The 13,627-nt window shown below is 33.8% G+C and overlaps 2 protein-coding genes across 2 annotated transcripts; both read right to left on the bottom strand.

Moving 5' to 3' along the window:
- Positions 1 to 2,157: 2,157 nt before the first annotated feature.
- Positions 2,158 to 3,402, bottom strand: LOC121216081 (polyvinylalcohol dehydrogenase-like). Its single transcript, XM_041091374.1, has 2 exons — positions 2,725 to 3,402; positions 2,158 to 2,654 (listed from the first exon to the last, which is right to left on the bottom strand). The coding sequence occupies exons 1-2, from the start codon at positions 3,400 to 3,402 to the stop codon at positions 2,196 to 2,198; spliced, it is 1,137 nt and encodes a 378-aa protein (XP_040947308.1). The 3' UTR covers positions 2,158 to 2,195.
- Positions 3,403 to 6,244: 2,842 nt separating this feature from the next.
- Positions 6,245 to 12,489, bottom strand: LOC121216305 (uncharacterized). The gene is made up of 3 exons (XM_041091898.1): positions 12,229 to 12,489; positions 6,591 to 6,734; positions 6,245 to 6,505 (listed from the first exon to the last, which is right to left on the bottom strand). The coding sequence occupies exons 2-3, from the start codon at positions 6,727 to 6,729 to the stop codon at positions 6,246 to 6,248; spliced, it is 399 nt and encodes a 132-aa protein (XP_040947832.1). The 5' UTR covers positions 6,730 to 6,734; positions 12,229 to 12,489; the 3' UTR covers position 6,245.
- Positions 12,490 to 13,627: the final 1,138 nt, after the last annotated feature.

Below are 13,627 nucleotides of genomic sequence, written 5' to 3' on the forward strand. Positions count from 1 at the left end.
AAAAAAAATATATATACTTAATGATTTGACTAAAAATTGGACTAACAGAGGTACTAACTTGAAAAAGAAAATAGGTACAGCTTATGATGTAAAAAAAAATTTAAATACCAAGATGAGAAAATGGTATAATTCAAGTTGTAATTTATAGGTTAAGCCAAAATTAAACAAAAAGTAATGTTGAATAACACATCACTATCTTTGTATAATTAAAAAGATAAACAAACCAATTATGGCTAAAATAGGGCCCTTCACACCCATTGAAGCTCTTAGGTCACACAAAAGGCAAAAAGTGAGGTTCCAGAAGAATAAGTTTGAACAAAAGCTCTTACATTAACCTTATATCCATTACCAACATAAATGCATCCATTGCTCACCGACATTCCATCATAAACAGTTGCACCAATCTCATATGACCACAAAATGCTCTCATTTTTAGCATCAATGGCATATATTGGTCCTTGTTTATATGTTGAACCAACAAAAAGTACACCATTTGCTATGGTAACAGGACTACTAACTCTGCTCGGATCCACTATCAACCATAGGATTTCACTGCTTTTAACATCCATTGCCACCTATCCACTAGTAGTAATATTTGTTTGGGACAATATCAAAGTAAAATTCTTGAATAGCGAGGTGGCTAATTTGGTGTAGGCCCTCTTCTTATCCGTAGTCGCGCCCTAAGTGCCTCCTCATCCTGGACCACCGGGTCCGACCTCCTATACATCCAAAGTGAAGGTTTAAAAGGAAAACAATTGATAGAAAAGGATACAATGAAGAAAAACTTACAGTAGACCAAATAAGGTCACCATTATCTCGATTTAGAGCCCATGCAAATCCACTTTTTTTAACAGTAGACAATATCTCGCTTAGTTCCATTGACATGATACTTGCTCAACTAGGAGATATCAAAAATGTTATCGCGTAGCTCATCATATGCTTGCTCAACTAGGAGATATCAAAAAAGTTATTTCATCAATTAAAATCAGTGTTTTCTAAACTAAACTGGAGATAGGAGTTAAATTGATAGACTTGCAAGCCAATACAGGTTGGTTGAACCAAGCTAAAAAATAATTGAATCATATTTCTTTATTTTTTGTTGATTTTTTAACTTTTTATTTTTGTAAATTTTAATAATTTAGGCGATTGAACTAGAAGAACTGATCAAACTAAGAACTAATGACTTGAACGATTCTACCATCAGTCCTTTTCTAAAGAAGAATATATATAAGAGAAAATAATACTGTCTATTTTACCCCATGTCTATTTTTAATTGGTTATCTTTTTTTTTATATAAAAATAGACTTAATAATTTAACTAACCATTAAACTAACAGAAGTACCAACTTAGGAAAAAAAGTAATTTAGGCCACTTATAACCAAAAAAATATTTAGGTACCAAAATGGGAAAAATGCATACTTTAAATACCATTGTATGTTAGGCATTTCTTTTAAAAAAAATGAGCTTAATGCTTTAATTGAGGTACGAACTTCAGAAAAAAAAAAGTAATTTAGGTACCACTTATGACCAAAAATATTTTAGGTACCGAGATGGGAAAAAGGGTGTAATTTAGGTACCAATTTGTGATTTAAGCCTAAAAAAATGTCAAGATGACTATATATAAAATTTTAATAAATAAAAATATATAAATTTATTAAATATTAAATTAAAAATAATATAAATATATATTTTTAAATTAAAAATTAATATGGGTAGGCCTAAAATGAGCTTGGATTAACCATTCACAAATATGAGTGGACTTGGGCAAAATTTTATGCTCATATTTCGGGTTGAACCAAGTTTGGCCTAATATAAAGTGTGTTAATATCATACTTAAGCTCGACCAAAATCTAGCCTGGCTCCATCAACACCTCTACTTGTGTTAAAAAAAGTTCAAGTATAACTTGAAAAAAGGTATAATTTAGATAATAATTTATGGGTTAAGTTTTTTTAAAATATACTTAACGATTTAACTAACAATTGGACTAATGAAGGTACTAACTTGAAAACAAAATTAGGTACCACTTATAATCTAAAAAAATTTAAATACTAAGATGGGAAAATGGTATAATTTAAATTGTAATTTATTAGTTAAGCCAAATTTACATGAATAAACATCACTATCTTCATATAATTAAAAAGAGAAACAAACCAGTTATGGATAAAAAAGGGCCCTTCACACACCAATGAAGCTTTTAGGTCAAACAAAAGGCAAAAAGTGAGGTTCCGGCAGTATAAGTTGAAGTAAAAGCTCCTATATTGACCTTATATCCATTACCAACATAAATGCATCCATTGCTCACCGACATTCCACCATAAACAGTTGCACCAGTCTCATATGACCACAAAATTCTCCCATTTTTAGCATCAATAGCATATACAGGTCCTTGTTTATCTGTTGAACTAGCAAAAAGTACACCATTTGCTATGGTGACAGGACCACTAACTCTGGAATTACTCGGATCCGCTATCGACCATAGGATTTCACTGCTTTTAGCATCCATTGCCACCCATCCACTAGCATTCGTATTTATTTGGGATGGTATCAAAGTAAAATTCATGAATAGTGAGTTGGCTAAGTTGGTGTAGACCCTCTTCTTATCCGTAGCCGCGCCCCAAGTGCCTCCTCCTCCTGGACCACCAGGTCCGACCTCCTATACATCCAGAGTGAAGGTTTTAAAGGAAAACAATGGATAGAAAAGAACACAATGAAGACAAACTTACAGTAGACCAAATAAGGTCACCACTATCTCGATTTAGAGCCCAAGCAAATCCACTTTTTTGAACAGCAACGACAATATCTCGCTTAGTTCCATTGACATCGATACTTAGCATCATCGGGGCCTCTCCGAAATCAGCATCAGGGTTTGGACCAGGAGGACAATTTGGGGTGGAAAGATTATTGCAAGCTAAGAACCAAACATCATATCCCCCTAACTGACGATACCATTTAATAGCACCAGTTTCCAAATCAAAAGCTAGGATTGAATCTGAGTGGTTCTCGGGCTCAACACACTTGCCTGGACTAGTCGGCACTGTTTGATTATTCTCAGCTTCTTGACATTGGCGTACTCGAAGAGGGGCTGAATATAGGTTCCCAGTGCCAACATAGACATGGTTACGAGTTGTATCAATGGATGGACTACTTCCCCAGACGGCTGCTCCTGCATATCCCCCCGTTTGACCGAAATTATCAGGTAGCGTAAAGGTTTGCCATAGGACTTTGCCGGACCGGACGTCTAATTTGGCAAAGCTACCGCGAAATGTGCAGCATTGCTCTATGCTTACGCCGCTTTCTGCCGAAGATGTGCCTACGTAAAAATGTCTGCAAGAGGTCTTAGATGTAAATTGCCTAAGCTTTTTTAATCTATTCAGTATCTTTCTAAAAGGCTCTTCTGGCATTAGGAAAGGTTTGAATATAAATAATAAGTTTAAAAAATGCACTAGGATAAAAAATAATAATAATAAAAAGAAGAAGACATACTGTTAAATTTAACTCTTACGATTTATATTTTTTGTCAATTTGACAATTATTATTTTTTTGAGCTAAATTTGACTTTAATATTTTTAAAAGAGTCCTTTCTTAGCATCAACCTTTTAAAAAAAGAGACAAAAAGAATTTTTTTAACAAAAATACTAATTAAAATGTTAAATTTTTAAACGCGATAACTTGTACGATAACCCTTTTAACAAGAATACTAACTAAAATGTCAAATTTTAAAACAATACAGCTTCACGACAACCCACATGTACTCCATGCTAATTTTTAAAAATTTTTATGAACTTTTTCATTTTTTTAATTTTGATTTATTTTCATTTATTTTATAACTTTTAAATTATTTAAGACATGACATATAAGACAAAAGTATTATGTTAGTATAATATGTACATGGATTGGCATGTGAGTCCTATTTTTATAGGTTAGTTTATTTTGTTAAAAATTAATGTTTTAATTTGTATGTCTATTTAAAATATGATTTTACTCTTTTTTTTGAAATTAAAGAAAATGAATAATAATTAATTTATGATCTGATAGTTGTATTCCCTCCTCTCTAGTTATAGGTCTTTCTAGTTATAGGTCTTGATATAAATCATCTCTGCAGCATGTTAGCCTAATCCAATTGATGGAGTAACCAACCCCTAAAATGTCAAACAAGTTAGCTATGACTGATACATACATATATATATATAAGCAGTGTTAATTTTAATTCCATTTAGCTCTAGCACTTAAATATTGTAATCAAATTCATAGTTTTTGATTCATCTTTCACAATTAATCTTGTTCAAACTTCGAATATAACTGTTGAATATATAAATATTTAATAAGAATATGTTCTGTTCAATATTTATATATGTGGGATATTTTTAGAGGTGGATTGTACTCACACTACAACAAAACAGGTTTTTAGCGGCGCTTTTTTAGGCCTTTAGCGGCGCTTTTTAGCGCCGGTAAAGGTATTTGCGGTGCTTCTCAAAGCGCCGGAAAAAATGCCGCTAAATCCCTCGTCGCTAACTTTAACGGCGCTTCCAGTAAAAATGCCGCTAAAGGCCGAGACCTTTAGCGGCGCTTCCAACACAAACGCCGCTAAAGACGGCGCTTTTCACACAAACGCCGCTAAAGACCAAGACCTTTAGCGGCGCTTCCCACACAAACGCCGCTAAAGACGACGACCATTTAGCGGCACTTTTCTCACAAATGCCGCAAAAGACTAAGGCCTTTTAGCGGCGTTTTTGGCAAAAACGCTAATTTTGGCAGATTTGTAAAAGAATTTTTTTTATATTTTTAGCCCTCCTGTAAAAAAAATCAGAAGAAACCAAATCGAAACCAACCAAAAGCAATAAATATATATAATATTTACAATTAAACGAATAATATATAATAAATATCAATAAATAAAATAAAAATCGTATTATTCGTACAAAAATGATAAATTTTAAAATGATAATTAAAAGTCAAAATTGAAACATATTTACACGATAGTCTAAGACGGCGACTGTTGCGGCTGTTGCGGCTGCTGCGGCTACTGCGACTGTTGAAACATATTCATCATATTCTGAAGCTACAGTTGGAGTTCATCAAACTTTTTACGCTGCTCTGCTTCTCTCGCTGCTGCATCTGCTTTAAGCTGCAGCTGGAGTTCTTCATACTTTCGTTGAACCTCAGCTTCTCTCGCTGCTGCCTCTGCTTTAAGTTGTGTAATTTGCTCAACTGTTGTTGCTTGCATCTGAGTCATCTGGTCTCTTAACCTCTGAACCTCAGCTTTAGCTTGACTTCCCGAAGGCATGTATTGTTGCGAGCTGGATCCGAAATATTGGGATGGGCTAAGAAAAGATCCTTGAAATCGAACCCGACCGTACCTTTCAGGACCCAAAACATCAGTGATAATTCAGTTATCAATGTCGTCAATATGAACAGAACTATCACTGGAAGCCATCGCTTTGTACTCCGCTTTTTTATCCTTTAGTTTTTCCTAATAAATAAATCACATAGTTAGGAACGATATATATGTATTAAAAAAATAAATGTAGCCTAACTTAACAATATTTGCATTTCAATAAATGACATAAACCATTAGAAAATAAACACTATAAATAATTAAAACAAGTCAAATTGTATTAAGCAAACGTACCATAATTTCTGCAGCTTCAGGAGTCATAGGGTTTCCATCTTTCTTCCTATGTGTAATGTCAAAAAGTTGAAGGCGTCCAACTTTTTGACCGAACAACAGTTCCTACAATACAGTAGTAAAAATATTATTTGTTGGAAAGTAATAAATATGATAGACTTACAAAATTAATACTACCTGGGCCTGAGCTACACAAGCAAAACTTTTCGACCCAATTGTGTGAGTGAATTTCTGTTTCTGCCTACTACTTTTTCCAATGCGCTCACAATCCTACGTTATGAAATTATTAGTTCGTTAATTAGTAAGTACTATAAACCAAAATAATTACAAGATTTTTGTAGTAACACATACCTCTCCTTTCTTTGAAGTCCAAAATCTAACGACCTCTTCCCACTGGTACCTCAGCATTCCGGGAGGGACATTTTGTAATTTCTCGTCCAGTGTTGTTTTTGTCTTAAAATAGTCTTTCTTTAAAGTGCTCTTATGGTCTCTCCATCTTTTTCCCAATACCTTCTTTATATAAGCATCGGAGACCTCTAGAGCAAATCTCGCCTAAAAAAAACACAAGTTAAGAAAGTAAATATAAATGAAACTTAAACCCAAGTATTATAAATGACATTAATTTTTTGTTACCTTAATGTTATCGAGAGCTTGGTTCTTGTTACTATCAGGCATCGCTCGCCATGACTCGTAATTAATTGGCAACATATTTGCATTCCGCGCAAGAATGCCCAGGTATCCTGCTAAAAGGCAAGCTTCTGATCCAACAGGCTGACCAAAGCTATTACTGCAGACTTTGACACGCTCAGCTGGATCTAGCTCGTATAAATCCCTAAGTAGCGTACATCCTCGAACTCTCCGCGTCCCACCACTTTCAGCTGAAAAATATTATATAATAATATAAGAATTTTTTAAAAAAATAAACAATATGTCAACACGGATGTAAATTAAATGTTAAATTACTTTGAACTTGTGTAGGTTCCTCAGGTGTAACCGGAACATTCGAAGATCCGATAGCAGTCTGTTGTCCACTGCTGTTTGTTTCCGCCGAGTTTGGAGTAGCTTGAACAATGCCTAGCTCTCGCACTTTTCTTCTAGTCATTTTATCTGCAATACAAATAAAATAGTTGAAAACTTAGTATACAATTACAACAATAATAGCACATATAAAATAGTTGGAATATATAATAATAGCAATATTTATATTATTATATTACATATAAAAAATAATCATAAAAGCTTACTACATTATAAGTCGTAAATATCTTCATCCGTATCCTGGCAGACCCATTGAAATTGTGTACTAGTACTACGAATGTTTTCATTTAAGTTTTGTTCTGGAAAGGGAAAAGTTTGTGTTCTGTCGTCAATGACATCTCTACTTCCACTGCCCATGTCAAACAAGTCTCTAGGGATGTTACGGAGTACAACGTACCAACCCTCATCAGTTTGATCTTTTGAGTAAAAAACTTGTTTGACTTGAGAAGAAAATACATACGGCTCATCAATCAATTGTTGTCCTCCGTGAATCAATCGAGCGAAGTTCACCATTGTGAAACCAAATTGATCTTGCTTGATTCCACGAGCAGTATTAACATCGGCCCAATCACCTCGAAATAAGACAACTTTCCATTTTCCGTAGTAATCTAACTAATTATGTCAGTAAGAAGTCCAAAATATTCCACATTTCCCTCGACAGGATTATTGTCTCTAGCACTAGCATAACTTGTAATTGAGGAATTAACAACTATTCCACAATTTTGCGTTCTCCTCAATCTCTCGCGATATTTTGTATGAAACCTGAATCCGTTGATGATGAACGCACTATATCTTTTAACCACCCGATTTGGACCTTGGGAAAGCCATTTAACTTCGTCAGTGACGTTCTTCCCACTCCAAACCTATTGAGTGAAAAGTAAACTGAGTAATTAAAAATGTTATGAGAAAACATTATGAATTGTGATAGTCATGCTCCAATTGCATACCGTTTGGCTTAACCATTCATGGAAAGATTCTGTGAACAACTTATTGATATCTCGATGTTGTGTTCTTCTGGAGCGCGAACGAGATCTTAATATTTCTTTGTACTCACTAAGTAGAAAATATGTTCCGTTTGTTAGAAGATAAACAATATTTGATTGATGAATATTTATCAAAGTTGTAGAACTTACTTGCGTAAAGGTTCCATTGCTTCGTGGTGAAACAGAACATATCGATGTGCTTGTACCCACGATAAATCATCTAATTCTGCAATTTCAACTTTACCGATTGCTTCTCCAAAACTTTGGAACAAATAAGTATCGGCGAAGTTATGATCCGTCAGTCCAGCATTTCTATTTGGTCTGTTCACCCTTGTTTCAACATCTTCCAAATATCTTGAACAGAAGGTCATACATTCCTCTGCCAAGTAGCCTTCAGCAATCGATCCCTCTAGATAACGCTTGTTGCGATAGTAAGACTTTAATTTGGATAGGAACCTAAACACGATATACAACAATATCAAAAGTTGTAACTAAAGGCATATAGCTGAATGAATGAAAATTTTAAAAATTTTAATTAACACCTTTCTATGGGATACATCCATCGATAGAAAACGGGTCCGCCAAGAATTGCTTCATACAGAAGATGGATTATCAAGTGAACCATAATAGTGAAAAAGGAAGGGGGAAAGATTTTCTCCATGTTGCATAACGTCAAAGCGGCTCGATCTTGTACCTTCTGAAGTTCTTGAACATCCAAAACTTTGTCACAAATGGCTTTCATTATATTGGATAGTTCAATTATACAAGACGTCACCTTCTTCGACATACAACATCGTAGAGCAACTGGCAGTAAATCTTGCATCAAGATGTGATAGTCATGTGATTTTAGCGAATACAGTCTTCGATCTTTTACACTAACACATCGAGATATATTTGATGCATACGCATCTAGAACCTTTATATCCTTCAACACCATGCAGAACACTTCTTTCTCCGTCTTCGACATTGAAAAAATAGAAGGCGGCAACCGATATTTTCCATTCAAAAGTGGAATAGGATGAAGATCAGGCCGAATTCCCATTTGGACTAAATCAAGTCGACTCTGAAGATTGTCTTTTGATTTTCCGTCGACATTCAAAATTGTACCCACAATGTTCTCGCAGACATTTTTCTCAATGTGCATAACATCAAGATTGTGGCGTAAAAGGTGATGCTCCCAATAAGGCAACTCAAAAAAATACTTCTTTTTTTCCACAAGTCCGCCTCATTAGGATCGTCCTCTTCATCAGAGTCACCATCAGCTTCATCATTTGATCTTCTATTTCTTTGCGTGTTTGGCGGTTGGCTCATCTTCCCATAAATGAAATTCATATCTTCCAACATGAACAAGATTTCAGAGCCACTGGTCTGCAAAGGAGCTTCTCTGAACTCTTCAGTACCGTCAAATACAGAACTCTGAAATCTAAATCTATGATTTTCTGGTAACCACCGACGATGCCACATGTAAGAGAACTTCTTTCCATTGTACAACCATTGCGAACATGTTTGTGCAGCACAACAAGGACACGTATAACGACCCTTGGTACTCCAACCGGATAAATTGACATAAGCGGGGAAGTCATTAATGGTCCACATCAAAGCTGCACGTAAATTAAAGTTCTCCTTCCTCAGCACATCATATGTCTCGACACCAGCCCATAATTGATTTAACTCTTCAATAAATGGCTGTAAATAAATGTCGATATCATTCTCGGGCCCTTTCTCTCCAGGGATAATCATAGATAAGATAAGGGAAGATTGCTTCATGCAAATCCACGGAGGCATATTGTACGGAACAAGCACTACTGGCCAAGTACTGTACGCAGTACTCATGATCTTGAAAGGATTAAATCCATCAGATGCTAGCCCAAGCCTCACACTCCTAGGATCGCTTGCAAAGCTTGGAAATTTATTGTCAAATGATTTCCAAGCTAAAGAATCTGGCAGATGCCTTAATAATCCATCATCGGTTCGTCCATCATGGTGCCACGTCATAAACTCCGCTGTCTTCGACGACATGAAAAACCTTTGAAGCATTGGTATCAACGGAAAACACCGTAAAATCTTCGCTGGCTTCTTTCTTGATTGTGCATCATTTTCATCATCATTCTCATCTTCTGTATTTTTATGTATCCAACGGGATTCGCCGCATACGTGACAGCACTGTTGGTTATTCCGATCTTCCCAATACAATATGCAGTCATTCGGGCAACTATGGATTTTGTTGTACCCAAGGCCTAAATCTTTTATCATTTTCTTCATATCTTTGCATGATTGAGGGATTTTTGCAAACGGAAACATTTCTCTCAAAAACTCTAACAGCATTGTTAATGAGTTTCCAGTCCACCCTCCCAAACATTTTAATTGAAAAAGACGAACGCAGAAGGACATTTTTGAAAATTTCGATCCCTCATACAGTTCTTCGTTCATGTCATTAAGTAGCGCGTAGAACTTTGCCGCTTCTCCATTCGGTTCTTCATGAGGTACACTTGTTCCCGGTTCGGTAAAAGTATTTCCACCAAGATTACTACCATCATATGCCACAAAGTCGGCTGGGAATGACTGCGGACGATGATTGTGCATATTAAATGCATCCCGCAACATACCTTCCATGTCATCCCCCACAACGGACTGATGGTAAGCAGTACCAGGATAAGATACATCCATCGTTGAAGAGGAGGTACTAGGCGGGCATTCTCCATGAAAAAGCCATTTTTTATAACCCCGAACAAACCCATCCACAATTAGATGCTCATATACAATTTCACGATAATGCCAGTTTGTGTTGACACAGTTGTTACACGGGCAAAGAATCATGTTCTCTTGGCTTGCATGTTGAAATGCAAAATTTAGAAAATACTGTACTCCATTTCGATAACCGTTGCTTACCCTTGACAAATTCATCCAAGAACGGTCCATTTCTAAATTCTTGCAGTCTGCTTTTCACCAGAAATTACAAGGGTAAGTTGTTCAGTTATAAGTATATATGAGTTATGAAGGTTATGTATTATGTAAGTTGTGTATTATGTAAGTTATGTAAGTTATGTAAGTTAAATATTTATGTAAGTCCGACAACTTAATTTATACTATTAATTAATTTAGTTATGTACGTTACGTATCATATTAATGTAAGTTATGTATTATATAAGTTATTTAAGTTATGTAAGTTGTGTAAGTTATGTATAATATTAACGTAAGTTATGTATTATGTAAGTTATGTATAATATTAATGTGATAGTTATGTATTATGTTAATATTTAGAAAATAGCATTTACAATTATTTCTAAAATTATAAAATTTATTATTGAAAATATAGATGTTAATATTTAGAAAATAACATTTACAATTATTTCTAAAATTATAAAAATTATTTTTGAGAATATAGGTTTTATTATTTAAAAAATAACATTTACAATTATTTTTAAAATTAAAAGTTTATTATCAATAAAATTTAAATATAGCTTATATACGTAAATTGATTACGTTTTTTCACGAATGATTGCATGATTTTTTAAAAATCTTCTCAAAATTTTTTAGAAAAATAGGTTATATATGTGAAAAATAAAATAGGGTTAAGCCAAAAAGAACGAGATCAGTTGGCATAATATATGTTTAAAAATAACATATAATTATAATACATAATAAATAAAAAAATAATTTGAATAATAACTCTCATTAAATATGTTAAAGGTGGAAAAAGTGGAAGCCACTAATAATTTCTTCTCTAGATTTAGGCTTCGAATAAAGTAGTTTATGGTGGTTTTGGAAATTTGAATTTGATTACAAATTTTAAGTATTGATTTGTAAAAGGTAAATTACATCAGGGTTATTTTAAAATAGTGTTTGGTTATTTTAATTTTTTTCTTGTTAATTTAGTCACTTTAATTAAAATTATTGTTTGAATTAGTTACTATTATTAAAAATTTTGTTAATCCACTAATTGGTTGCTAATTGATTTTTTTAACTAAAGCTAGAGATCTCTGTATAATTATTTTAAAATACTTTTTTTGGTTTATTTGCATCATAAAAACTATCAATTATTATCAATGTCCAACACTAACCATAAGAATCATCAACCTTCATCACTGTCCATCCCCTTTTTTCTCATTTTTATCGCTCCTCGCCGTTGCCTCTACACCACAAAAATCACCTTACCGGACTGCTTCTTCAACAAAGATGATGCAATTATTTGATGAACTTTAGCATTAAAAACAAAAACCCAGATTACCACAATAATTAAACCCATCTGCTAAAATTTGTGGATGTTGAATCTCATAAGCTAAAAAAACCATGAATTTAACTCAACTCCATTCAAGAAATAACCCCAAACACTGTAATGAAATTACCCATCTTTTTTAGCTTTAAAAACAATAAGATACTAGAATTCGAAGACCCAACAGCTGAAATTAAAAACTCTATGCAAAGCAATTAAAAAGATTCGGTCTTTTTCCAGTTTTTTAAACACCCAAGTTCACTAAAATTTAATATATCCAATAATTGGGTTTTGTTAGAGGAGAAGTGAACTTTTATAGATTAAAACTCAACTATTTACGCACAGAAAAGAAAGAGGAAAACCTTACCGATTGTTTTACCCAAGCGACGGCAGAGGAGTGCGGTGGTACACGACTGTCACGGTCGACGGTCGATGAGCAACAACAGAAGGGTCAGTAAACGGCAATGTAGCAGTGATGGTTGGGGGCTCAACAGACTAGGATTCTAGATTTGGGAGGATTTTTGGGGAAATTTTGGGGGGAATTTTTGGGGAGAAAAGTGATTTGTCGGGTAAGGGATGAGACTATTTGGGATGAAATACAGACACTATAAAACGACAGCGTCTTACCAGAATGAACATTTGTGGCGTTTCTAATATAGCGCCACTAATCCCTTTAAGGTGTCATGTAAAACGACAGTGTTTCTCTAAAATGAGCGGAAAATTTGCGGCGTTTTATTTGATAGCGCCGCTAAAACCTACCTTCAGTGGCGTTTTAGGGGTTGCGCCGCTAAAGCCGAAAAGAATTCCTAAACAAAAATTATATCGTTTTGCCCAAACTAATAATATTTTTCCGGCGTTTATGAATAAAACGCCGCTAAATCAAATTTTCTTGGCGTCTTATACAAAAACGCCACTAATACATTAATTTCTTTTATTGAAACGCCATCGTTTTCAGTAATTTTAAAACACTATTTTTTTAATTAATATTAAAAAAAACAATATAAAATTAAAAATTGCGGCGTTTTCACCTGAGCGCCGCTAATACCGTTAATATGCCACACAAAACGTCAACGTTTTAATTACAGACTACAGAGCAACGTTGCGGCGTTTTATTCCTAGCGCCGCTAATTCCCAGATTTAGTGGCGTTTTCGACGTTACGCCGCGAAGGCCGTTAAATTTCCAGCCAAAAACTACACCGTTTTCTCCAAATTATTAAAAACTTTTGCGGCTTTTTTTTTGAAAACGCCGCTAAATCTCACATATTTTATTTATTTATTTATTTATTTCTTCTATGTTTCATCAAAATTTTAATTAAATAATTATTAAAATTTTAAGTAATATTTAAAAGTTTTTGATAAAATTATATAATTTAGTTTTTTTTATTTCAACTATGGATATTTTTTTAGTTTTTTCTAATATTTTGATCCTATCCAAATTCAATAATTAATTACCTAAATATATATCCATATAAAAAATATCCAATTGTTAAAGTTAAATATTATTAAATATAAAAGTATTAATTAATTGTATCATTTAACAAATCTCAAATAAACCTTAAACCCTTAACCATTCAATATACATCTTTGAAATATCTTAAACCCTAATATATATATATATTATATCTCTTAACTAAATAATATAAATTAACTATACATATTTGAAATATCTTAAATGATCACTGAGCCTCCACGTACCAATTGTAGGATTCTTGACATGTGCTATCGGTGCCCTAGGAACATTGCCAAAAAACCGAAAGGGGGCTTCT

Source organism: Gossypium hirsutum, chromosome D04 (genome assembly GCF_007990345.1).
Source record: "Gossypium hirsutum isolate 1008001.06 chromosome D04, Gossypium_hirsutum_v2.1, whole genome shotgun sequence".
NCBI lineage: Eukaryota > Viridiplantae > Streptophyta > Magnoliopsida > Malvales > Malvaceae > Gossypium > Gossypium hirsutum.